At 47.8% G+C, this 25,152-nt stretch overlaps 9 protein-coding genes across 9 annotated transcripts; 3 read left to right on the top strand and 6 right to left on the bottom strand.

Annotated features, from left to right (window-relative positions):
• Positions 1 to 192: 192 nt before the first annotated feature.
• On the bottom strand, positions 193 to 1,379 carry ABOM_009748 (ketopantoate reductase family protein; the record flags this gene model as incomplete). The annotated part of the gene is made up of 3 exons (XM_022536876.1): positions 193 to 375; positions 450 to 1,105; positions 1,184 to 1,379. 3 exons carry the CDS (start codon positions 1,377 to 1,379, stop codon positions 193 to 195), a joined length of 1,035 nt encoding a protein of 344 aa, XP_022385333.1.
• A 3,744-nt stretch (positions 1,380 to 5,123) lies between these two features.
• On the top strand, positions 5,124 to 6,170 carry ABOM_009747 (sterol desaturase family protein; the record flags this gene model as incomplete). Its single annotated transcript, XM_022536875.1, has 1 exon — positions 5,124 to 6,170. One exon carries the CDS (start codon positions 5,124 to 5,126, stop codon positions 6,168 to 6,170), a length of 1,047 nt encoding a protein of 348 aa, XP_022385334.1.
• A 672-nt stretch (positions 6,171 to 6,842) lies between these two features.
• Positions 6,843 to 8,256, bottom strand: ABOM_009746 (putative TRAF-like signal transducer; the record flags this gene model as incomplete). The annotated part of the gene is made up of 2 exons (XM_022536874.1): positions 6,843 to 7,670; positions 7,729 to 8,256. 2 exons carry the CDS (start codon positions 8,254 to 8,256, stop codon positions 6,843 to 6,845), a joined length of 1,356 nt encoding a protein of 451 aa, XP_022385335.1.
• Positions 8,257 to 8,959: 703 nt separating this feature from the next.
• On the top strand, positions 8,960 to 9,751 carry ABOM_009745 (syntaxin family protein; the record flags this gene model as incomplete). Its single annotated transcript, XM_022536873.1, has 1 exon — positions 8,960 to 9,751. The coding sequence occupies one exon, from the start codon at positions 8,960 to 8,962 to the stop codon at positions 9,749 to 9,751; it is 792 nt and encodes a 263-aa protein (XP_022385336.1).
• Positions 9,752 to 10,246: 495 nt separating this feature from the next.
• ABOM_009744 (uncharacterized protein) lies at positions 10,247 to 10,721 on the bottom strand (the record flags this gene model as incomplete). Its single annotated transcript, XM_022536872.1, has 3 exons — positions 10,247 to 10,351; positions 10,419 to 10,531; positions 10,595 to 10,721. 3 exons carry the CDS (start codon positions 10,719 to 10,721, stop codon positions 10,247 to 10,249), a joined length of 345 nt encoding a protein of 114 aa, XP_022385355.1.
• A 3,719-nt stretch (positions 10,722 to 14,440) lies between these two features.
• ABOM_009743 (DUF4452 domain-containing protein) lies at positions 14,441 to 15,138 on the bottom strand (the record flags this gene model as incomplete). Its single annotated transcript, XM_022536871.1, has 2 exons — positions 14,441 to 14,755; positions 14,866 to 15,138. 2 exons carry the CDS (start codon positions 15,136 to 15,138, stop codon positions 14,441 to 14,443), a joined length of 588 nt encoding a protein of 195 aa, XP_022385337.1.
• A 4,044-nt stretch (positions 15,139 to 19,182) lies between these two features.
• On the bottom strand, positions 19,183 to 19,834 carry ssn8 (cyclin-dependent protein serine/threonine kinase regulator SSN8; the record flags this gene model as incomplete). Its single annotated transcript, XM_022536870.1, has 2 exons — positions 19,183 to 19,718; positions 19,774 to 19,834. The coding sequence occupies 2 exons, from the start codon at positions 19,832 to 19,834 to the stop codon at positions 19,183 to 19,185; spliced, it is 597 nt and encodes a 198-aa protein (XP_022385360.1).
• A 993-nt stretch (positions 19,835 to 20,827) lies between these two features.
• On the top strand, positions 20,828 to 23,020 carry ABOM_009741 (calcium-binding mitochondrial carrier protein; the record flags this gene model as incomplete). The annotated part of the gene is made up of 8 exons (XM_022536869.1): positions 20,828 to 20,957; positions 21,042 to 21,122; positions 21,209 to 21,416; positions 21,474 to 22,087; positions 22,135 to 22,196; positions 22,252 to 22,355; positions 22,407 to 22,439; positions 22,501 to 23,020. The coding sequence occupies 8 exons, from the start codon at positions 20,828 to 20,830 to the stop codon at positions 23,018 to 23,020; spliced, it is 1,752 nt and encodes a 583-aa protein (XP_022385338.1).
• Positions 23,021 to 23,681: 661 nt separating this feature from the next.
• On the bottom strand, positions 23,682 to 25,091 carry ABOM_009740 (glutathione S-transferase family protein; the record flags this gene model as incomplete). The annotated part of the gene is made up of 5 exons (XM_022536868.1): positions 23,682 to 24,263; positions 24,336 to 24,502; positions 24,560 to 24,646; positions 24,724 to 24,892; positions 24,957 to 25,091. 5 exons carry the CDS (start codon positions 25,089 to 25,091, stop codon positions 23,682 to 23,684), a joined length of 1,140 nt encoding a protein of 379 aa, XP_022385339.1.
• Between the last annotated feature and the right edge of the window lie 61 nt (positions 25,092 to 25,152).

Below are 25,152 nucleotides of genomic sequence, written 5' to 3'. Positions count from 1 at the left end.
AGTAGAGATTGGAGAGTTGGGTATATCTTTCCTAATTTTTATCAGAGAATGTCATCTATATCCAGAAGCTCAAGCAAAGTGTCTCTATTTCAGTTGGAAATATTGACCTTATATGAAATTATTGGTGTCAATGCTAAGTTTGGTTGGTGACTGTACTTGAAGCAATATAGATCCTACCTATCTTTGCTAGTTTTACGAACCTGCGACAGAACCACCCCGAGCTGGTATCTCAATCAGCCCTCTCTTCTCCTTCGTCCTCCACTGAACGCCCTTCAACAAATAATACAAAACAGACAGAGTAGGCATAGACACCCCATTAGCACGACCAACCCGAAGGGGTTCTCCAACGATACTCTCGACCTCAATAAGATTCCCCTACCACAACCGTCAGCAAAACAAACCCATATCAAGATCCAACTCCCCAACAGTAAAAAGTAGAACCAACAAACCTTCCAAACATCCTCCAACATACTCGGAGGCAAATACATAGTCACAGGGTAAGCCCCAATAACCTCCTCACAAACCTCCTCCGGCAAATCCACCCCAACAGACCCCGCCGCCGCCCGAATCTCCTCCATCGCAGGCCTAACAAGCATCTCCACCGCATCCCCCGCAAGGCGAATACGCCCCGTATCCAGACCCGTAAGCGCACAAATCGAATTCAAACACGCATTAAAAATCAACTTCCTCCAGCGACTGTACGCTACATCGAGTCCCAGAATACACTTCGTCTTCCCAGCCGCAGAATACAGCCTCACGAAGCGCTCTGCGGCCGCGACTTCAACAGTACAATCCAAATTAGGATTCCGAAACGCACTAATGACCAGATCATCTGCAGAGCCATGCTCAATCACCCCCGGCGCAACCTCATGCGAGTCAATCATGCTTATTCCCGAGAGGACGATGTTCTCCGGGAAGGCGGCGAAATAGGGCTTTTCGATATTCAATCCATTTTGGATCAGCACGATCACAGTGTGTGCCGGCGTTACGGCCGGCTTAATCAGATCGGCTGTGAGCGGGGGACAATCGGTGATTACTTTCGTGGTGCAGACTATGTAATCATATCTTGGGGATTCTGGTGTTGTCTCCGGGATGCGGTTTGTTACTGGGTTTAAATGATATGGTCAACAGGGATATATGGAATTGTGTGGGTTATTGGGCTGGGTTGGAGGGTAAGGCGTACTGGTGGTGGGCTTCCATCCTTTTAGGGCTCCGTGATCACAGGATGTGATGTTGAAGCCGTTCGATGTTACGGCTTGGTAGTTTGAGCGTAGGACGGCCGTTACCTGGGCGAGGTTTCCCGCTTCTAGGTTTAGGGCTGCGATGGTGCCCACGCCGCCGCTGCCGATTAGGAGGATGTTTGCTTTGGGGTTTATCATTGTTTCTTCTTGTTGGCTGAGGTTTATCTATGGTGTTTGGGGGGGGTCTTGGTGATTTGGTGGTGAGGGGATGTATCGTATCTCCAACTTGGTGTGGGGAATTTAATCAAGCATACTTAGTGGGTGATTAAATAGGCTAAATTATGGCGGGCAGCGGGGACAACAGAGGACTTTGGACTATGAGATTCATCTTATTTAACGTATCACGTATAACTATTTAGAGGGTGTCAATTACTCTCAATTTACTTCAATAGTATGATCCGAGGCCTAGAAGTTCTAGTAAATGGGTGTTGCCTATCCGAATAATTGTACTACTGATTAGCCAACAATCTGGAGATCCCAGGGTTGGCTTTATATTCCTTCCAAGGGATATTTAACACCCTGGACATTCTTGGGACGGATCCGAAATTTAGATGGCAGGCCAGTTGAAATATTCTCGATTTATAAGGTCCGCGGTTGCACGCGCAAATCACTGTTTGGTATAGCAAGTCATATCATTGGATAGCACCACTACTGTCTATGTTGGATTTCAGGACGCAGTTTCCACCTCACTCTACAGCGTCTTCTCCAACTCCCTTCAACCCATTTCTCACAAGGACTTTCACTGCCTTGTCAGATTTTACAGCGAGATGGCCTACACCCTGTGAACCACAATTCCTGGAAGTGATCCAGTAAGAATCTCACCAGGGCTTCACAGCTTCTCAATATTGTGTGTCATAGGTTCTAAAGATCCAATTCACTGTGACTAGCTTGGTCTAGTACGATGATATACGCCTTTTGTAGCGTGGTAGACACTAGCCTGTTAATTTAACTATGACTTGCGTGAATTTATATATCCGGTACATTATACAACGCACATAGGGGATGATATGTCTGACTCCAAACTCCAGACTTTAGTAGACATTTAGAATGAAACCGAAATATTGCACAATGAAAGAAATATCTTCTTCAACCCCAAATCCGGGCCCTTCATATCCTCCGGTACCATGTGCGTGAAATAGGGCTCAGGATTTTTATTGTAGGCCACCACTCATATACCAATCTAGGAATACCTGCCTTCAACAGCAGCCGGGCTAGCTCAATCGGTAGAGCGTGAGACTCTTAGTCGTCACGGTATCTCAAGGTTGCGGGTTCGACCCCCGCGTTCGGCTTTCGTTTTTGCTCCAGCACATGTTGTCGTGGCTTTGTTTTTCTGGGATCAAATTCTGATCTGAAGGTGTTGAAACAGCAAGGGTTCGGTTCGGACTCTGATTGGCCGGCTTGTGTGGGGCAGATGCTGCAAACGGCAAGAACCCCATCACAAACTTATGCAGCCCTATTCAGTATGCAGAACTAATCTCCACTGGCACAACTCCCTTAATGTCGTTTTCGAGGAAGGGTTCGATAAACATCGCCTTATAACTATACCAGGCTTATGTGTCTAGTACTTCTATAAGTATGTTCTCGTATGAACCGCAATCTACCGATCAAAGCTTTTCATGGATGCTGTTGAACTTGTCTAAGACATGGTAATTAATGAGCACAATTACTTCATGGTTCCTTACATAGGTCTGTAAAAACCTGTTCAACTATTTGCACCCGTTCAATACTATTAATGAGTGCCAGAAGTATTGCATCTTCCATGTTACTCAAAGAGGGCCCCAGGCTCCCCTAAGCAGAGTATTATTCATATGGAATGCCTGCATCACCTCGGATGACACGAACCGCGGGGTTCAGTACTGCCTCTCCCTAAAGCAAAGGCATTCGCGCGAGTGAACACTGGAATATCGTCTACTGTGGATCAAGAGGATGAAACGGATGATTTTCGTCCCAACAGATTTCGATTGACTAGATCACTGCCACTAGGCACCGTATTTCCTTGTTAGGGCGGTCGCAAGCTGCAGGATATGCACCATGATCAATAAGAATTTGCTCGCATTCTGCGTCATATGCCGAGGATTTTCCTTCTGACGTATGTCCAGCCGATTCATTCCTATGTGGAATGTGACTGGAGTAGCGAAGTACACGTCAGATGATTGAGGTCAGCATTTACAGAGTCGTCTACAATTTGGAGACCACTTAAGTATGCTCTGACTGATACATTATGTTCTGCTCTATCAATCTTAGTACCTTCAATATAGGAAAGTATTTGTACGATTCCGAAGACTCATGCGCAAAAAAGATAGACTTTGGTTTATGACCTCAGCCTCTGAACAGCTCATGATGAGGGGTACATCTTGGAGATGAAAGTTAGTAGAATGAGAATGGCCTGTGAGTCCTTGTCCTTTTCACCCGATGCGCAGGCCTAGCCAGTCTTTGCCACATAGGTATTCTTCTCTTGGTTGCTAAAATTGGTTCCTGGTACTAAGCTATCAGGCTATGACACGTCAAAGCAAGATTGCATACTACATGTGGACGTGTAATGCTACTAGCCGTATGGATTACTGAGGTGGAATGCATTTTGTATGTCAGGTCTACTCATCTCGCTGACTGTACAGTGTGACCAGGGAGTAGTGCATCAATCATTCTTCCAACGAGGTGTATGGCCACTCACTGCTAATGGCGGAGCATGTCTCCTTAGTTGGGGTCAGTATCTCTAGCAAGACTTGGAATACGGGTACGCTTAGATCTGCTCAACAAAGGTCCTTGAAACACCATTCATATGCTGTTCAAGGTATCTAGATAATTGTGTTTGTTCTTGCAACCGTAGAGTGATCCCAGGGGCCACCGCAGTCTACCTCTCCTTAGTATTTGCCATAAGAACTGTCGGGAGATGTAGGAGTCTTTTGATAAGGAAGGCATCTTCCCTCTTTCTTTTTCCCATTGTCTATGGTGTAGGTACTTATACATTGGCAGTTTGCGTCACAAGTGAGATGGTCATAACTTTTACTAGCCATCAAGCCAATTCCTTACAGAGAACGAGGAGGAATGACCACTCAAAGCAACTCAAAGAAATGGTGGGCATTACCTTGAGATTGGCTTACTCAGGGCTACCGCCTGACTTTTCTATTACGAAATGGGACACTTTTTTCTCCAGCCCATGGAGGAGACTGATTGCCTGATGATATTGGACCGAAATGCCTAGGCCTCCAAGTTTTAAGCCATCTACGAAGAGCCATTTCATTTTATTTGGTCTTGTTTCGACCACCCCGGTGTAGTAGTAGCATCGACCCAATGACAACAGAAGGGTAGCTCAGATCTTGGACTGGGAACCCACCCCGGAGTCGCCTATCAGCAAGCTCTCGCAACCCATTCCCAAGTTGGAATAGATGCTCCCCGCACAACGGCAACCCCATTCCCCATAGAACACAATGCCGAACAACAACAACCAGCTTGCTACACCCCCAAAACAATTCTGCCTGACCAGAAAAAAATAGCCAAATACAATCCGACTGACTCAATGCCCGAGACCCCGAGGCATCCCTGCGCGGGGGAGCCATGTCAACGGGGGGTTACTTCACATGCGAACCATAGTTGACTACCGATCTGGGGCTTTAGTTTGATGGACCCTCACTGCTGTAGCCCATTCAGGGGCTACATCTCGTTTTTGTTGGGAAAAGCGATCTACAGATGATGATCTACACTCCAGTGCTGCAAAACAACCTCTTTTCTTCCTTCACTTTCACATGTAGAAACACACTCCCCGGACCTACCGGCCGCCCCTCTAGCGACAACGATATAAACAATGGCTCCTCCCTCGCCAACCCTCCCCGGAAGAGGGCGGCCATATCCAAGAGACCCAGATCAAGGTCAATATCAGCGAAAATGGCTACCCAGCCCAACCCCAAGGACTCGATGAAGTCCACCTGGCGCACCGCCAGCCGTGACGAATGGAACATTAACCACTGGGCCATCGAGCTGCTTAACGTGCACCCAACCGAGCTCAACAAGGAAATCCCAGTGCACCAAAAGGACGAGAAAGTCCCCTACCTCACGCAGTGGTCCTTGAACCTCTGGGTTCTCCTCTACGGAGCCCTGCCCTTACTCATGCACCAAGTCTACGCCACCTTCACAGGCCACAACCTGGGCCCAATAGCCGTCTTCAACTTCTACTTCATGGCCTTCAACGCCGTTGTGATCTTCGAAGTCCACATCCTCCGTCGCCTGGGTCACATCTACGGCTTCCTCGACGGCGACAAGCACGAACGCGACGGCGTCCCAGACGTTGGCATCGGCAAAGTCGTAACATCGCTGTACAAGACGACGGGCTCGCGCATCGCGCTGGCTACCTACTTCACCTACAACGTCAACCAGCTGCCCTCGCAGCTGAACTGGGCCATGCTGCCGCTGCAAATCGGGCTCTACGGCATCGTCCTCGACTTCTGGTTCTACTGGTACCACCGGCTTATGCACGATGTCGGCTTCCTCTGGAAATTCCACCGCACGCACCACCTCACCAAGCACCCCAACCCCCTCCTGGCCGCCTACGCAGACCACGAACAGGAGTTCTTTGACATGGTCGGCGTCCCTATGGCCACCTACTTCAGTCTCAGGCTCATGGGCCTCCCCCTCGGCTTTTACGACTGGTGGCTCTGCCACCAGTATATCGCCTTCACCGAGGTGCTGGGCCACAGCGGCCTGCGCTTGCATTCAACCGGCGCGTCCACCCTGACCTGGCTACTTGAGCTCTTCGGTGCCGAGATCGTCATCGAGGACCATGATCTCCATCATCGGAAGGGCTGGCGCAAGAGCCATAACTACGGGAAGCAGACGAGACTCTGGGACCGGATTTTCGGGACCTGTCATGACCGGGTCGAGGGGACGAAGGACAATATTGATTATGTGAATTCGGTTAATATGCCGTTGTTTTGATCTCTGATGTTTTTGTGTGTTTGGGTTGGGTTTCTCTGGTGTTTTGTTTCATGCGTGGGGAAACTATGCAGGGGGAGACTTGATACGTGTTTCGGGGACGGTGAAACAACGATGATCGAGTCTCGTGCATTCCATTTGGAAAGCTGAAGAGGAGTTGGAAGGAGTGTGAAGACGGAAAGAAAAAAAAGAAAGATAAAGCGCGGCGTTGCCCGTGGACGGGTGAGCCGCTGTCCTACGTTGATATGCCCTTGTACGAATCTTGAGTATATACCCTCTTTATTACAGTATAGACTTTATATACACTGTTTGCCTTTGTCATCAGTTGAACTAAGAAGTTAATCTTTTTTAAACGATGGTTGCACAAAGGCATTAGAAATACCTAAGATAACACAAAGTCTGTTAACAAAGTTTTCTATATCATTAAAAAGATGAAAAAGTAGACCTGGTGGCACAGTAGGGTTAGTACAGACCAGTACCAACAATTATCACCGAAATATCACAAGGCCATCTATAGGCTATCTATAGGCTACAGTACACTCGAATGTGGACGCTGGGTATCAGAAAGTCAGTCGAGAAAAACATACAGCGCCATCCCTTCAGACCTATTCTGGAAAGGAGGAAAGCAGATATCATTATTCGTTGAGTCGAAGTATAGTGCGCACATGCACTCTATCAAAGTTTGGTCCCTTCGCGTCCGCCGTCGCTGAGTCTTCGGGGCCGAAGAAATCCCGGAGATGGCGCAGCAGCATTGCTTGGTCCTGACGCCGAGGAGCTTAGCTTCCCGGTTCGTGTTTCATTGCCGTTATTGCTGCTGGTACGAACCCCTGTCCTTTGGCCTTGGCCCTGGTGGATGCGAGGGTTCATGAGCCATTGCACCTGCATTCGAATGCTACTCACAGCAGCATTCGTATGGGCCATATCCTCTTTTAATCGAAGGCATTCGTTCATGATCGCCATGCTAGCGCGAGCATCTAGATCCGTGATTGCATGTGATAACTGCCCAACTTCTTCGCGAAGAGACTCATGGAGAGCAAGAAGATAGGTAGTCGCATTAGACGAGGCGTTGGAATTGTCATATTGTTCATTTGCCGGGTCAGATGAGTTCGACGGTCTTGTCTGACTATTAGACTCAGCCGGCATGTCCAGGTTCCGTGCAGACATAACACGAGACGATTCGACAAGAGTAGACCGAATGCTCGCAAGTCCATCCTCGAAGATCTCATTGCGCTGTTGGAGATGACGGATAGTCAACTCCATGGAATCAAGTCGAGCATTCTGAGCTTCAAAGTAAGGACCCATTGTTATCAATGGGCAATTCTGCTCATGCACTACTAACTCCGCTCGTTTAACTTTGACGGGACACCCGTACTTAGATGCTGCGCAGCTATGGATCGCCTCAGGACATGCATCTATGTGTTCTCTCAAAGCCTTGCGGAATACCGTAGCCTCGCAGTCAGGACATGTAGTTTTCAAGCTCGGGCATAGTTCCTGAACATGCTCCTGCAGTTGAAAGCCTTCGTTAGTCATGGCCTGGTTGCCAACGGTATATCAGACGCACCTGATAATCTTGTTCCATGATCTCCTCATCACAGCGTGAGCATTTATGAAGCTCATGCATGCATTTGTTTTCTGCGCTCAGGTCCTTCTTTCGAGTTTTCTTCGTACAGAAGACATTGGGACAATCCAGAAGTCTGTAGCCGCAATATTTGTCGACATGGGACTGAATATGGCCTCTTGGAACGATCTCCTTGCAACCTTCAACCTCAAAAGGGCACTTTACCCGTATATCGTCGCACATATTGACCAAGAACCGAGGGACGTTAAGGTAAACCCCCTTTGCTGGCGCTCGACAGGTAGGGCATTTGAATTCGTCTCGACCGGTGGCAAAGGTGGTGATAGCAGTGTTCAGACATTTCTGACAGAATACATGGTCACATTGCAATCTCACTGGGCGTATGTATGGACAGTGGCATATTGCACACATGAGATGATCGTCATACCGGGAAACATAGTCCAAGGAGCGGAGGTCGACAATCTCGTCAAGGTCGCTGCTCGGCTCCATCGCAAGAAACTCGTCGATATTCATCTTGCCCAAGTGCCCCCGGTTCGCAGCGCGCCGGATTTATATTTTTCAAAGGCCCTCAGCCTCGTCGCACAAGTAACAATCAATGTAGGGGGCGATCGAGAACGGATCGTCTTTCGAGTTGCCGAAGGGATAAGAGGATGAAACAATAGCCCCGAGAGGCACGCATGAGGGGTTACACGGTGGCTGAAGCCCGCTAGGAATGTGTTGGCTCGGCGGACGATGGCGACAAACTTCGACGAAGTATCACAAAGAAAAGAGTTGGAAATAGGTAAAGGGGTGGAGTTAGAACTCGGAGAACCGGAGACAAGGAAAGGAAATCGGGAGTATTGCGGGGGACGAGTTGAGCGGACGATAATTGATAGCAATTCCACTGGGCGGCGGCGGCGGCAGATCATTCCCGCGCCCGGCCGAGAACAGCCTTTCGTCTCACCCCCTCGGTCACACTTCCTCCATCTGCATTCCACCATTACTACCATCGTTTTCACCAATATTCTGGGGCTATTGGCTGTGTCGATCAGAGTGAGCGAGTCATAACCCTATCCTTTCCTGGTAAACCAATCCCGAATTTGTCAGACTCCCAGGATCTACCCGAGTCTTTCGTCTTCTCCGCATTGCCTCATCAGTCAGGCTGAGCCGGACTGCGACACTTCACCAATTCGCGACATATCACCTTCTCATTCCGGGCCCACCGTCTTACCTCAAAATGCCAAACCCATCGCAGCTCTTTCTTCTTGCAGACCACATCAAACTTTCCCTCTTAGAACGACAGCGAGCGATCTCATTGGATTTGGAACCCAACAGCCAAGACGGAGAGATCTCTCGCTCTTTGGAATCGTTGCACGACGGCATCGAGGATGTGGAAAGAGACCTCTCCCAGCTGGAACAGGCCCACGATGATGGCGCCGCCGAGTTGAAAGACCAGCTATTCCATTTGAAATCGCAGTATCAAGATTTGTCGTCGCAGTTCAGCGGACACAGCACCTCAGCCGGCGCCGGCGGCTCATCCCCATCGCCTGAATTCGCCAATGTCAAGTCGTCTCCTGATCTCAAACAACCGGTCCCGCAGCATCCTCCTTCAAAGTCAGTGCGGTTCATGAACTCGGCTACAGAAGAAGCTGATCTCGAGCGACAAAACCTGTTCCAGCCGTACCGCGACTCACCTTCCCCTCCCGGTGTAGACCAATCTGACATGTCGAATGAACAAATACATGATCGACACAATGAGATCATGCGCGACCAGGACGAACAGCTAGATCGCCTAGGCGAATCCATCGGGCGGCAACACCAACTCAGTATCCAGATTGGGGATGAGCTAGAAGGCCATGTCGCGCTGTTAGACGGTATGGATGGTGATGTTGACCGACATCAACATCGGCTAGATGGGGCTAGAAAACGACTGGACAAGATCCGGAGAAGCGCGGGTGACAACTGGAGCTTAATGACGATCGTCGGTTTGATCATTATCCTGGTCATTCTCATTGTCATTTTGAAATAAAGCCTAGAGCGTATAGAACCTCTGGTATACTTCACATTCTTGTGAATTTTGGTCAAGGGGGTGTTTCTCTGAAAGGCGCAGGGCGTTTCTTTTTTGGACAAGGGGGCGGGATTCCCTATGAATGTATCGTCGGTTTGCCTTACATTGATGTTTGAACTTATATGGTGTCTGGAGTGATCATAAATTACGGATTTGTTCGTTATATGGCAGCAATTATCCCATTACACTGCTTTTATGCTGCTCCCAACAAGGACTCGGAGCCCTACACCCCACCACCCTACACAATCTACATATTATATCCCATATCAATATCATACACCCGATCTTATTCCTCAGGGGTAGTTATACATGACACCATGAAGGATGCTACCCTGAGTTAATCAAATCAGGCACCTCTCCCTAAAGCTCAATTGACACCCTAGTACACCGATTAAGAAAAGACAATAGTACAAAAGAAAAAAGGAAGCTAAAACCTATCCCTTTATTGAGTCTTATTCACTGGCCCCTCCCAGAGTCCCGGTTGGGCAGATGCTTTGTCTTCTCCTGTAAATCTTTCAGATCGTGTCCGTCACCATCGACCTCACCCCGATCCGCTTTGACCTATATATGACATTAACATCATGATCGTCTACCTACAATGAGAAAAGGGGCAAGGAGGAAAGCTTACTGAAGCTTCACTGTTACTGGCGAGTTCCTGCTTCCACTTCCCCTTTCCTTCCTTGGTGCTTCTCAATTGGTCCTGTTTGTGCTCTTCGTAAGTGATGTGTAGGTCCTCTCGGTCTTGGGTTAGAAAGGTTAGATTAGTGTGCTTTCAAACTGGGGGCAACAAGGGGAGTAACGAACTGTGATCAGATTCTTTGAGACCCGAGCGGAAAGAAAAGGTGTGGAAGGCGGAGGTAACGGTATAAGATGGTCGAAGGGCCACACGGGGGGCGATTGTGGAACGGATGGTGGAAGTGAGGAAGGACATGGTATCGGTCACTTGGTCAATTAGTCGTTGAAATTCGAAGGATGGTAGTTCTGTGTAAGACTAGAGCCGTTAGCAGCAACTCTCATCATTGTAGAGACAGCCATTGCATGAAATAAGGTGGCAACCTTACCGTATCAAGAAAAGGTAAGTCTGATCTATGGTAAAAAGTAGAAGCATGTATCTTGCACGTTCTTTCGATGCGGTACAACACGTTGTATTTATAATGGTTCGCAGAGAAGGAAGATGAGGAGAAGAAAGAGCCGAAGACCAGATGAATTGATTCTTTCACTGCCTTCGTAATTCCATGTGAGCGAATGGGTTTGCTGTCGACACAAAAGTCCTGAATGTCACCAGTGACGTCATTCATACTCAATCCTGGTCGTTCTTGGCAGTGAGGGACATTCAGTCCATTCTCCGTACCTTTTTCGTGGGTTTTTATTAACTCGGTAATTGGAGGCTATGTGCTTTGGGGAAAACATTATAGCCTAGTCCTACCTATTCTATTTGGCATATACTCCGGCGTACGTCGTTGTCGTGAATGTGAATTGTCGAGGCTGTTTTGGACTATATTGATCGTCGTGGGGATGACATCACGAGCAGGGGTTACACCTCATATCAGGCCTTGGCAGCTTGCATGTACTCCGGAGTATGGACATACTTGGCTGTGTTCCTATGAGCTTGAGCGTATTAAAAAGAAGCCATGGTAGCTGAAATGGGTGCCAATGGATAAGAATTTGGTTAGCACAGTTGTTTGCTTGCCCCTTTCATCCTTCAATCGCGTGTCCCAGGTGACCACATACAGATCACCAGTTATTTCTGCTACCTCAAGGAATATTGAGAACTCCAAGAACAGACAGCATATCGATGGCAACCCAGGCCATCCTCTAGGCTTAGAGAGCATCTGGACAACAGGAAACAAAAGACTGAACGAGCATTATTGCATCAACCATCACTACAAATAAACCAATGAACTAACGTCGATTCAATTTACCCCCCATCCGAAGGACTCTTCTCCGGTAGCACCTCACATTCAACCCTGGAATTAGTCGCCCCATCTATGCATGTTTGAATAACCATACACGTACATCCCTCTGCGCCCCCACACAGCAGAGTCAAGCCACCCGTCAAACCACCGGGTCAAGATACCCTCCAGATGGAAGTATATTCCCACTTCCTAATCAAACATCAACCCGAAACGTCGGTTTATTCGCAGCACAAAACGAAAGCGTCATGGTATTTTCATACCCTCCTTGACTATTCTTAATCGTCTTAACAGTACACGGATCCTTATGCGTCGCACACTACCAGAGGATCAGCACCGAGTATAAAACAATATTAACCTTGGCAGTTAGATGTTCTACTTACCGGGGATTCGCGTCTACATGGCGATTCCCAAATGTTATTCCGTGTGCCCGTACGATATGTAACTTTGCACATGCCCACTGACCCTGCTACCTTGTCGCATTGCTGTACAGTAAGCATAGTTAGCCGAGTAATCAGTTGTTCATTCTTGGCCTGAACTAACACCGTTAATCCAAAGAGGGGCCTGTCCCGTCGCTGGCATCTGTTCGTTTCCCTTGCGGTTTAGATCTATCAGTTCTCCCCAGTATCCGGGCTGTTGATACTTTGCGGGGACGTATACTGAGGGTGGGGGGCGTTGTATGGTTTTGAGGGAATATGTTGTCCTGGCTGGGCCGCTTGGGGCTAGTTACTGCCTGGTGATAGTAGTACAAGGTTGTCTAGAGGAAGGGGCTTAGGGAACTGCTGCCCTATGGAAGGGAGTTGTTCGGGGGGTAGGTTTTTTTGTCCTCCGGCGGGTACTGCTTGTGCTTGGTTGGCAGAGAGGAAGGTGAGGATCAATCCAGGTAGAATCGTAGTCGTCTTCATTCTGAAACATCTAGATCGGAAATCGTGCACGGCACAAGTGTTGAACAAAAAGTCAATTTCCTGATATTGGTGTAACTCTTGCTGAAGAGGTCTTTATATACTCCAGCATGTACGGAATATATTTCTAGAATATCGAGGCAACGACCTCCTTTCAATGATTGAGATATAGTGTCGGGCATTCTAGAGTTTCATTGTCTTCTCTGTTTCTTCCTTGTCCTTGTAGTAGTTCAAGTCCTTTATGACCATTCAGGAGAGGAGTGTTAGTTAATGTTGTTGCGCGGCATTAAAATATGGTAAATATGCCAAGACGGTTCTTTGTACTACGCAGTACTTAGCTTAAGAACCACCGCTGATGGGGCACTCGAAAGTTTACGGTTCTTTCTCCTGTGTCAGTATCAGCTTTCTCCTTCTATTTAATTACATAGCTCCGTTCATAAGGCTAGTACATAATATATATGTAAGGCTATGAGAGTTTCTCCAAGCCACATCCGAGCCGTAAGATTAGTCCTACAGCGTCCAGCAGTTCTGCATTGCACTCCCAGATGAAAAGCCGCATACTAGAGTATGACGAGAGTAGGGTACGACTGTGGTGACACCAGACAAGAAGGCTATCAGCCGGAATCATCAATCAAGATTGTACCACCATCAGGTACACTTTTACCTGAAAGACCCTCAGTGGTGGTGTCAACTCTTGCCATACCCTTTGCAGCCGAGTTCTGGAAACTATGTCTACCGAAGTGGAAGTTTCAAAATAGGACTGTGTCCAAAGCTATTCTCACAACTATGTTTAGGCATTACCCGCATAGCTTAGAAGGAAAAAGGCATATAGACAAAGGAAATGGGATGGAATGACGGAATATCCAAAAACGAACGGAAACACAAGATCATACACTGCATCACTCTCCGGGAGTTCCCAGATATATTGAAAAAATCCAAACGAGTCAACGTGGAAGCAAATGAAGCAAAATTGACGGTCGATTCACGACACCAAAGAACATAGTTTTCAAGTTAAAACCGGTCTATGTCTCCCAGACAGACCCCGAGACAAACTCCACATCCAGTCCATGGATTTTCACAGCCGTTAGCCAGAAGTAACAACATAGAAATGTCACCCATCACCAACCCATATACATGAAAGAAATGAAGGAAAAGAGATCTGGTAAAGGCACAAATGCGAAAGATAAGATCAAAGAAACACAAGACATCCCGAACAATTCACAGGCCCAATCAATGCAGACATATATCGTTTCCACCTTTCTAGATCCCTAAAAGCATGAAAAAATCCGACCCACCCAAAACCAACCAAGGATATCAGAAATAGATGGCAAACCGCTGAGCATCTTGCAGAGTCGCCAAAGGACACCAAGAAAAAACTCCGGACCAAAAAGAAATGCGCGCCAATATGGCAAATCGCCGCACTTTCTATACATCATCGCGGCCAAAACGACACGAGGTCAAAAGGACGTATTTTCCCTAACCGAAGAACAAAAACAAGGTATCGTCTGAAATGTGAAAATGCAAAAATCGAATCGTAGGCGCCGTCGCTCGCAGAAAGTCGAAAGCATCACTCTAGATAAAAGTGCTCAAGATCGTCATCGGAGGAGGGTGTATATACAAAAGAGGAAACAATGATTTAGCCTTTTATCGCGGAAAAAGGGAATATCGGTTTAGTCGTAAGAGATGCGATGGCCATGTCAAATAGTAAACAAAGCAACGAAAATTAAGACCCGCGGTTAGGGAATCCCGATGATGCAGAAGCCGGACGAAGTGGAAGACATGTCATGGGCGCAAGCCCTTGGTTAGTGACATGGCGACTGGTAAGATAGCGGTCCTCACCAGCGACGCTGAGCATTCTGCATCGAGGCCGGGGAGATGGACGTGGGCGGGCTGGTCAGGGTCATGCCAGTATGGGGGTTGACGATAGGGATGACCTTGCGGGTGCGGACCGCAGATGGTTGCTGAAAGTTCACGTGATTAAGATTACCGGTAACGCCGGAATGGACGTATGAGTTGGTAGATGCGGGAGATAAAGAGATGGACGGTGTCACCTGCTGAACAGGCTGAATTTGATGCTGGAGAGGAGACGAATCGGGAGAGCCACTGGAAAGAGACGACCGATCTGAACCAGCGGAATGGATTGAGTGAAGCTGTAGAGGTTCAGATGTATGTTAGAAGATTGTCCTGTACTATACGAGGAAGACGATTTCCAGTCTGGAAGGGTCAAGGGAGCCGATGCTCAGGCTGTGGAAGAACATACATCGTCCTCGGTCAGGAGACTGGGGCAGAACTCCAAGTCGTCGTCCAAGTCGAAAGACCGTCCAGCCTCAAACCTCGCGCGGAAGGCAGTCACTGCAGGAGCCTCAGCGAGCTCCCTCATACTTTTTACACCCCGGAACTGGCGCTGGGCGTTTTGAGCGGCCATCTTGGGTCCTCGCCGAGAGCGTCCGCCGTGGTGGTTATTCGAAGGCTGCATGTGCGCAGCGGCACCGTGGTGAGCATGCTGCTGTGGCTGGTAGAAGAATGCCGACATCTTGGTGTAGTTGTGGTAAATAAAACGGAAGAAACAGAGCCGTTATATCGTCGAGTCTTGAAGGTGGATACAAACAAGGGACCAGCACGCTGGAATCCTGAGGATAAACAGACTTTTAAAAGGAAATAGTAGGGAGAATGACAAAGGGTCAGTTGGAATGTAATTGAAGATAAGGTAGAAGAGATCACGAGAGGAAAGAGAAATATTACTGAAGGAGACGAGAAGAAAATTGAAGCGAAGGGTCGGAGACGAAAATGCGTTTAGTGGTTGTGTGGGATGGGGAATCACTGATCGATGGCGGGACAAGAAGTTGAAAAGAAGACCGGGAGCGAAGAAAAAGAGCCCGGAGTGGACGGAGGCGAAAGCAAGAGGGGCTGCAAGTGTTATTCGGCTGGGGCTGAGTGAGTGGAGCATTGCAAGGGAATCATTCGTAACGTACCGTACTAGTACTCCCGGCGATCAACAAGAGTTCCCCTTTTCCGGCACATCTGTGTTGTGGTAAGTTTCGTAACAAATCCGTTCCGACCCTCCTGCGCTACTGGCAAGGTCACGCACCAGTTTTAGGGCAGGAGGTCACCCAACCAGAGAGCCGTTGGCGGCAGCTCAGTGGCAAGTCTAAGTATCAAAAGCCAATAGCTGACCTCAACGCGAACTCTAAGTGGAGATATTACAGCCACTTTGGATCAGCAGCCAATGATTAAATATCAGAGCGGCTCGAGGCGGCTACCAAAGTGGAATAGAGTGACGTTGTAAGTTTCGCCCTAATCCTTATCAAGGGTAGGGAACCTCCACCATCTCGAGACCTGATATCTGGGCATTACTTGATCGAGCATCAGTGGCTGTCGGCCAATGCCCGGCCCTAGTGTGTCAGCCTGGTCTTTAAGGCTGTACTCGTATTCTGTTGATAAACTAATACCCGCTAGTACAACTACGATACGATGGATGGTATGATGGTTAAGTCGGTTGTGCACCCGACTTCCTGTTGTATGATGCGTACATAATGGCCGTTGACACTGTGTTATGGAATGACGACCGGCGTACTACGGACTATTGAAAACGGCTGTGGATCTACAACAGTATTTTGTAAGACCAACGAAGATCATGGCGAGTATGCATAGGGATGACGAGGGACTACATCATATTATTGCCAATAACGAGGGAAGAGGGCAGATGTGTCTATTTTGCCCTACTAAATGAAGCATTTTTAGTTGTTTTCCCATTTCATTGTAGGAGAAGGCGGGTTTCAAGACGTTCATGAACATGATGGGGGAAAGGAATGTGGTACCCATTTCCGAAGACAGACAAAAAGGAAAAAGAGGAAAAAGGGAGAAAACGCCTACGACGACATGTGCGGGTAATGATTTGCAACATTTAGGCTCCACTTCACCCCTTTGGGTGAGAATGATTTGCTGCGATCATTTTCGGTACCTTTCCCTTGAACCGTGCCACTTGGTCCTGGAAGTCTAAAGCGGATCCTTGTTTCCCCCAACCATTCATTGATAGCAAATCCTGCTCTGGGCCTCTGACATCGCCCTGCGGTCTTCGCGGCTTCGACAGTTTTCCAATGTAAAAGTCTATCCTCCACCTGATCTGAAAATCCCCATTGTGACGGAGCACTAACTCAGGTATTGGGTGTAATAATAACTACCTTATTCAGTCATAGTGGTGTACGGAATACAGAATGTATGATGCATACGTGGAACCCCCAGTACTTTTCTGCTGTTATCTGACTCATGGTGGACGAAATGGATGGGGTAAATTTAGGTAATTTTGATTATTTGTTTGTTTGTTGTTGTTGTTTGGACCAGCAACAACAGAACCCGACATCGAGAGTGGTACACATTCTGTACAAAAGCAGACAACAATGACAACAACAGCGATACTGCTGAAGTATCACAGAGATAGTGTAATACCGACTTTCCCTGTAAAGACAGATCTTTTCCCAGGACTTTCATGCCGCTTTTAAAGGCGGTGCTACAGCCACAATGTGGTCTGCACATCTTTCGAAACAAACTAACGGCGCTTGCTCATCATCATCTAAAAAGATAATAATAGATATGTATCTGAATTCTGCTGCCAAACGCCCCCGACGCATGTGCCGGGTATGTGCTTTGATCGCCTGGGCCTTTCCTCAATTCCCTGTTAGAGTCCCCGACTCTAAAGCGATAGGAGTGGTTGGAGGATACAGAAAACTAGTACGTTATGCGATATGCACTGTGTGGAACTACTGTGAGGTAAGCTGGCGATTACTGGAACAGCATGATGGGCATTGATAGGGTCACACCTCCTGCAAGCCCTACACATGGACTCCTGGGGATGGGTGACTAGTACTATGCTTTTCCCGATTATCTCAGGTGCAGCATTGGGTACCCATCCGTCATTGGCGCCAGAGACCCTCACCCTGCATGCAGGACGTGTTGGTAACTTGTTGTCGATGAGCCTGAGGGCTTTTTTAGTTTCGAGACCAACTTAATTGTTCCTGAAAGACGGCATCTTCATCTCACCGCCCCTTTTGTTCGATGAGATGGATTTCCGCCCTCCCAGCCATACACCTGCCCCTCTTTGACTATAACTCTGTTGATAATGTCATTATTAATGATAAGTCATAACTATTGCGTTGATTAATCCCCGACATTATACGAGTCTTATACCTTCCATCTCTCAACTATTCCAGGGCTGTCTTGCTATACAGAGTATAATGTTTGTGGAGACGAGACCACGGACAGGGAGGGCAAGAACTAGTATACATGTGTATAGGAGCAACTGATACACTTAATACAAAAATCTTCACAATTCAATGACACAGACCAGGCTGCAGGTGTCGCTTGTTTGATTTCTCCCCGGTTGATTACCCCGAATCAGCGACCGAGCCATGAGCGATCCTATAGGCCACTAATGTCGGAGTAAATGTGGTACATCATTCGAAGGCAACCGAAGCTAACGTACCCCAAAAAGCAAGGGGTGTGAAACACGATCTACTCCTGTCTTGCTGGGCAAGTCTCAGGGAGCGCCCGTGTTCCAGTCTCAATTGAGTTTTGGTGTCCAATCAGCCACTGTTGTCTCTCTTGTCTCCAAAGACAAGATCTTATGTGTGTAAATTGGTGGCTCAAGGAGTTGCAAAAGACTCACACCAACGCAGTTGCACATACATCTGTCTTATGCTCCACTATTGCGTTTAATTTTCCGATCTTATTGCAACCGTACGGGTGGGTTCAACTGAAGGAATGGTTGGTTCTCGTATTTTTAGATTCATCGATATCTGGGGCCTTGGCGATCCAAAATTAAGTCTGCCAGCCGTTCCATGGACATTGAGGCAGTCCCTCTTCTCAAAGCGACGGAGACTCCATGACGCATTATTTAGCATGACGATCCCAAACCCCTCAGTTAAGCATTCACACATTGAGGTTATGTCTGAGACAAGTTGCCTAGTCTTTCAGGAAACACCTCCCTGCGTTCTATGCGATACTCTATTATGTAGGTATGTACATGCTGTACCGTACGCTCTGTATTTAGATACAGATGAACAGGCAGTGCAGCTGACATACCCCATCACTTGAGATGCCACCACAAATTCCAGGCCATAGTGTTCATTAAGTATCGCATAAGGCAGCAGGGGAGACCTTATATGCCAATGTATACACGTGCCTCAAATGCTCGCTAAGATGATTATTCATCTGCCATTGGTCTTGAAACACGCGAATAGCGTAGACCTTGGTATTGCACTTAGGTTCAATCAAAGCTTCTCTAGTAGACGCATGTAAATGGACGCTGAAAATGATTGATGTCCATTTTGAAAGGGGTGAAACAAAAAGCTGTGGTCAGTAATGGACATCTCTATGAAGAACTTGAGGCCAAAAGAAATCATGCTTGCTCCTCAAGTTTGCAGTACTATATACATAGATGGTTCACATACTACAACTATTGCTGAGACACTATGCATGTTTCATATGTAATGCTACCCAAACTCCCTAAATGCAACGCAAAAGCAAAACGCCCCGATTTTACTAGAAATGCGAGCCAGTATAATGGGTCCATCACATAATCTCATTTGTCCAGATTCTTACTCTTCACCATCCGACCAAGAAGCTCCTTACAGTGCTTTTCGCTATAATTCTCCCAGATCTCATACAGAGACACCAGCTCCTGGGTGCATTCAATAACAGCTCGAATATCAACCTCACTCTCGGCAAGCCAGCTAACTAGTTTCTGAATTCGGGGAGGCGGGCCAGCGCCATTCTTATCTCCCAAAGCTGCGAGGATATTCATCCCTCCATCTCTCATCGCTCCGGCCAATGGGGCAGCAGTCCCATGGAAACTCGTCTGGCTCGGTTTGAAGACAACGGCAACAATGATTGCCATAACCGCGATCACATGAGGTGGATATAGTAATGGTAGATCGGTAAGATAGTGATCATTGATTACCGACCATGCCAGAGCTACTTCGTCTGATGTAAGCGATAGCTCCGGTTGGAGCTCGGATAAAGTCCGATATGGATGATGAACGATGAGCTGGGAGTTCATCTCTGATATCAAAGCGAACTCGCATTCACCTAGCTTTGACACATCCGGGGCAATGAACTCTACCGGCAAGTCAGCGACAAACAAAAAGAAGACTATCCTCAAGGCTGTTCGTACCGGGCCAAAAGTTGCGGGCCTCTGCGACCACAAAACGGATATGTTGAGGACATTCTTCCATCTTACAAGCGAGATAGAATGCAGTAGTTACCACCAAATATGGATTGGTATGTCTTATCTCGTTCTTAGTATAAAACCGTTTGATGTATACTTGAGCCGTAGCGAGTGCTTGTTGTCTAGTTGACATCCGCTTTCCAAGCTTTATGAGTTCTGTTGAAGTGTTCAGTCTAAAACTCTATATGAGACCCTTAAAGATTATCAAATCTCACGTTGACTAAAGTAGATGTTGAGCAGCCTCTGATCCGGCAGAGGAAACTGCGAATGGGCAGCCTTGTCTCTCTCTCTAAAGGACTCCCGAATGTCTGCCAATCTTTCTTTAGTAAACAACCAATGTCGACGTTGAGTCGACGCCCAATAATTGGCAGCCATGACAAATGGTCAGAAAAAGTTAATTAATAAATGGTTCGAGACTTTCAAGCAGTCGTGACTGAAATCGTTGTCATCATGAAGAAGACCCGATGATAGTCAGGGATGTATGTGTCATCCAAGTGTTCGGAGCTCCTGTAACGGCCGAATCAACCCGATTCTATCGGCACAAAGAAACACTATAGACAAGAAACCGCGCGCTAGAGCCACCTAATCCGCCTGTTTCCTTAGGTCATCGAAAATATCGCATATGTATACTGATATCATCCACATGAAGACGTCTGAGCAGGTGACCTAATAAGTTTCCCGAAGGGGTATAGTAGGGCTGGGCCCTCCAGTCCCGTGAGGCCGGACCGGAGTCAAGGTTTATTCCGGTGTATGTCGTAAGAGAAGCAAATCATCGCGGGTTGATTTCTCACGGCTAGCCGGAGCCCCATCCAGAGACATACCAATGTATGCGGAACCTCTCCTCTCTTTATAAACCAGCTCCACAGATTCGATGCACAAGCTATTATCGCAGTCTACCCTATTACCACCCTGTTTTGACAGGGACACCTCCGCTCTCAAGCCCCGTGACCCCTCCTTGAAAATAATGTCGGATAGCCGATGATAAATTTGCAACCGAAAAATGGCACCCGGCGAATCCAAAGATGAGCGCGACGAAAGAGTCGCGAAACTCTGGCAGAGCTTAGGTGTCCGGCAGGACGGCCGTCTCGATCTCCATGGGTTGAAAAAAGGGCTGAAAAAGATTGATCACCGTGAGCATATCATCCGCCATGATTTAGTCTCGTGCTTGCTGCGCAGCTGACTGACCCGCCTGCTCTTGATCTGTTACCCCACAGCCCTCAAAAATGCGGATAGCATGCTTCAGAATGTCTTGAAAGCGGTTGACACCAATGGTGACGGGTATATTGACTACTCCGGTAAGATCACACGCAGTGATTCGTGACTTGTTTTCCTGTCGCAACCGGCTGGGCGCCAGTCTCTTTACCGACCTAATAATCATCAGAATTCCGGACCTTTGTCGATCATACCGAGCAAGGGTTATGGCAGCTTTTCCAGACGATCGATCGTAACCATAATGGTGAAATCGACAAGAACGAACTCAAAGCCGCTTTTTCCAACGCCGACGTGACAGTATCCAGTGCTAAACTGGACGCATTCTTTGCGGACGTGGACACGAACAGTGATGGTGTCATTTCTTATCCGGAGTGGAGGTGCGTGCTTCACCGGTCAAGTGAACCTTGGCTATGGCTAATCCCAGTGATATATAGGGATTTCCTTCTCTTCCTGCCTGCCTACTCCAACTTGCGCGCTGTCCTGTCATATTACACGGCCACGGGAAATCTAAACCCGGAAGGAGATGTCCACATCAATGATCTACAGGGTTTAGGTACAGACCACTCGTTTCCTAAGCGTTATATCTTGGCCATAAAGAACCTTTTGTACAATATTCTCCCAGTTCACGTATTGGCAGCCCTCATCCCGTCAGCTTATGCGGAAGTCGGCGGAGCACTCAACTTTGGGGTCGCGCCTGGGAATGATTCTGTATCCTTAGACGGTGACTCCGAATTGGAGTGGCTGACCGTACCCAGGACTGTCGCCATGTGGATGTCCTTCCGATATTATGAACGAAAGTTGACAGAGAACACTCCTCAATTAGGTTACTTCATTGCCGGCGGGATTGCAGGTGTCGTATCAAGGACAGCAACGGCGCCTCTAGATAGACTTAAAGTCTATCTTATTGCCCAGACTGGTGCGAAATCAGCAGCTGTCTGTGCGGCGAAAAATGGTGCTCCGCTGCGGGCGGCAGGGAATGCATCAAAACCCCTTGCCGATGCTGTCAAGGAATTGTGGCGTGCTGGAGGCATACGGAGCTTATTTGCAGGTTCGTCGGCTGAAGTTTGAAACACAAATCCAATCTAATCGTCATAGGTAATGGGTTGAATGTGTTGAAGGTCATGCCTGAATCAGCCATTAAATTCGGGGCATATGAGGTTAGCTTGTTAAGCTGTTGAAGTGGGTTTCTAGCCGGGTACTAATATGTCATAGTCTGCTAAACGCGCGTTCGCTCGTCTTGAAGGTCATAATGACCCTAAACGTCTTGCACCGACGTCGCAGTTCCTGTCTGGAGGGTGTGGTGGAATGGTTGCTCAGTATGTTGTACAGTCTTTTGTCCATGGAGTGATCATCTAACGAAGTGCTAGATGTTTCGTCTATCCCCTTGACACTTTAAAATTGTAAGTCACCTGATGCATCTAGCTTTGGACATGTTCATCTGAGGCTAATGAATCATGACAGTCGGATGCAATGTGAGACTGTGGAAGGTGGTCTGAAAGGAAATAAACTCATCGCAGCCACTGCCCGAAAGGTTTTGAACAAACATGGTATACTCGGCTTTTTTCGCGGCTTGCCTCTTGGTCTTGTTGGCATGTTTCCATATGCCGCCATTGACTTGACGACTTTCGAGTACCTAAAGCGCGGATTGCTAGCACGAAAAGCTCGCCTCCATCACTGCCATGAGGATGACGTCCCGCTAAACAATTTCACCACGGGAGCTATCGGCGCGATAAGCGGAGGATTCAGCGCTTCTGTTGTTTATCCACTAAACGTCCTCCGAACACGACTACAGGCCCAGGGCACCATTCTCCACCCCGCAACCTATAGTAGCATTGGCGATGTCGCTCGCAAAACTATTCAAACCGAAGGCTTCCGCGGTCTCTACAAGGGGATCACTCCGAACCTTATGAAGGTTGCACCTGCCGTATCCATCAGCTACGTCGTGTATGAAAACTCGAAACGAATGCTTGGTCTGAGGTAAAGCTAAGAAAAAGACTTTACGGCCTGGGCCCAGCCTAAGAATCAACAGAGGCTCATAACACTCGGAGTCTGCTTATCCCGGTTGCTTTTCGATCTTTCCAGCTTATTTTAATTGATATTTCGAACATTTGTCAAGATACCCTTTCAAGCCATTCACTCTACGGCACCCCTATCGCTTTTGGATGGAAATATGATCTCCACCTTTTGCTTACTATTTTTTCGATAGCGGGGAGGCCTTTGCTTTTCCCAGTTTTGCATAGTCTTCGAACGACTTTGCTGTTCTCGTTCCGTTCCCGGCAACGTGAAAATCTACATTCGTGTTCTAGGACACAACATATCGACCGGACTGCATAATTGTCCTCACTAGCATGGCACGGCATCGTGCCACAAAGCATATTCATGGAGTTTTGCTCATATTGTCACTTTGATTTTCCATTTGTATACCTATTGGATTCCCCGACTGTCCAAATATGGGCGGCCTACTCTATATTTACATATATTTAGACCTGCGAAGGCTTTCGGTCCATGCCATTTACCGCTGTGACATTAGAACATATTTTGACTAAAACAAAAGCATAATCATTTTCAATTACAGCTCGTTGGCCATCCAAGAGTTAGTCATCGACATATCGTGCAGAAAGAAATTCATTCCAATATCCACATTAGCGCTTCACGGCAGCAACAGCCCTAACCTCCTCATCCTTCGGTAAGATATCCGGTACCGGCCCAACAGGTGTAATTGCAAATTGATTAATCTGCGTATGACTCTTCGTATAATGAAACTTGATGTGCTCAAACTCCGTCGTTTCCTGGAACGCGGGAATATCCCAATACAAATTCCTCAACCAGCGATGAATAGCAGGATACCCAGACCTGATATCACGGATATTGCACTTGAAGTGCTGCACATACACAGGGTCAAACCGGACGATCGTCGTAAAAAGCCTGACATCTGCTTCAGTGGGTGCCGAACCGAAGAAGTACGGCGAGGCATTGTTCTGGAGATGTTCTTCGATCTTGTCGAGGGAGGAGAAGAGCGTCGTCACGTTCTTTTCGTAGGCTTCTTGGGTGGTTGCGAAGCCGGACTTGTAGACGCCGTTGTTGACATCGTTGTAGATCCACTCGTTCGAGGTGTCGATCTGGCTGCGGAGGTTGGTTGGGTAGAGGTCGAGAAGCTTTTGGGAAGAGTTCGAGGGGAGGAGGTCGTCGAATTCGTAATAGAGCATGCGGATTATCTCGGCGCTCTGGAGGAGGTATTTGGGTTAATATGGGGTTGTCTACAGGGTTGGGGAGGTTGGAGTTACCTCGTTGCTTACGATACGTTGTGTCTTCTTGTCGTATAGAACTGGGACGGTGAATCGGCCTGTGTAATCTGGGTCGTTGGCGAAGTAAATGTCCCGGAGGTGGGTGACATCAGAGTGTAATGGGTCTGGGGTGGTGTTTTCTCCGGGAAGTTTCTCGTCTGCGGTCGCGAAGCGCCAACCTGAAGTCGCTGGTTAGTTCGCTTGTTCCTTGCTTATTAGGCTTGGAGGTTCCGGACCTTTCTCGCCCAGATGCCAGTGCACGGATGTGAAGGAGATAAAATCTTCCAGACCCTTGAGCTTCCGGGTGATCAATGTGCGATGCGCTAAAGATGGTGTTAATGATTGAAATATTGAGCCGACAACACAGAAAACAGAATAGAATATAAAATGTATTACTCACCCCATGGACAAGCATAGGAGACATAGAGATGATAACGGTCTTTTTCCGGGGGGAATTCCGCACCTGGCTCTCTAGAGATCCAATTGCGGAAGGCTGAAGCCTGGCGTTTGAACTCGCCCGATTTGTCGTTGCGACTGACCCAGTCGGTGATCTTATCGGTATTACCAGTCTGTAGTGATGTAATCTCAGTAAGAAGCTAAAAGCTGATTCGTGAGCAATTGGTATGAGCTTACCGCCATACTGCGCGTTGAAGAGGGGCGGAGCTGTGCGGGGCTGACGGAGCTTCTGTAGGATGTGAGGATTCTGGGTTGGGTGATCAACTGCGAGATTTGTTGGGTTCGACGCAATGCAGAGAAAAGACGAGACATGGGAGGGATTATATTTGAAGGGAGGGGTAGTGTTCCCAGGAATTAAGTAGCCATCGAGGAC

The sequence above is a fragment of the Aspergillus bombycis genome (assembly GCF_001792695.1).
Source record: "Aspergillus bombycis strain NRRL26010 chromosome Unknown contig00107, whole genome shotgun sequence".
Taxonomy (NCBI): domain Eukaryota; kingdom Fungi; phylum Ascomycota; class Eurotiomycetes; order Eurotiales; family Aspergillaceae; genus Aspergillus; species Aspergillus bombycis.
The sequence above is the reverse complement of the archived record's forward strand: the minus strand, read 5'-3'. Positions and strand labels throughout refer to the sequence as shown.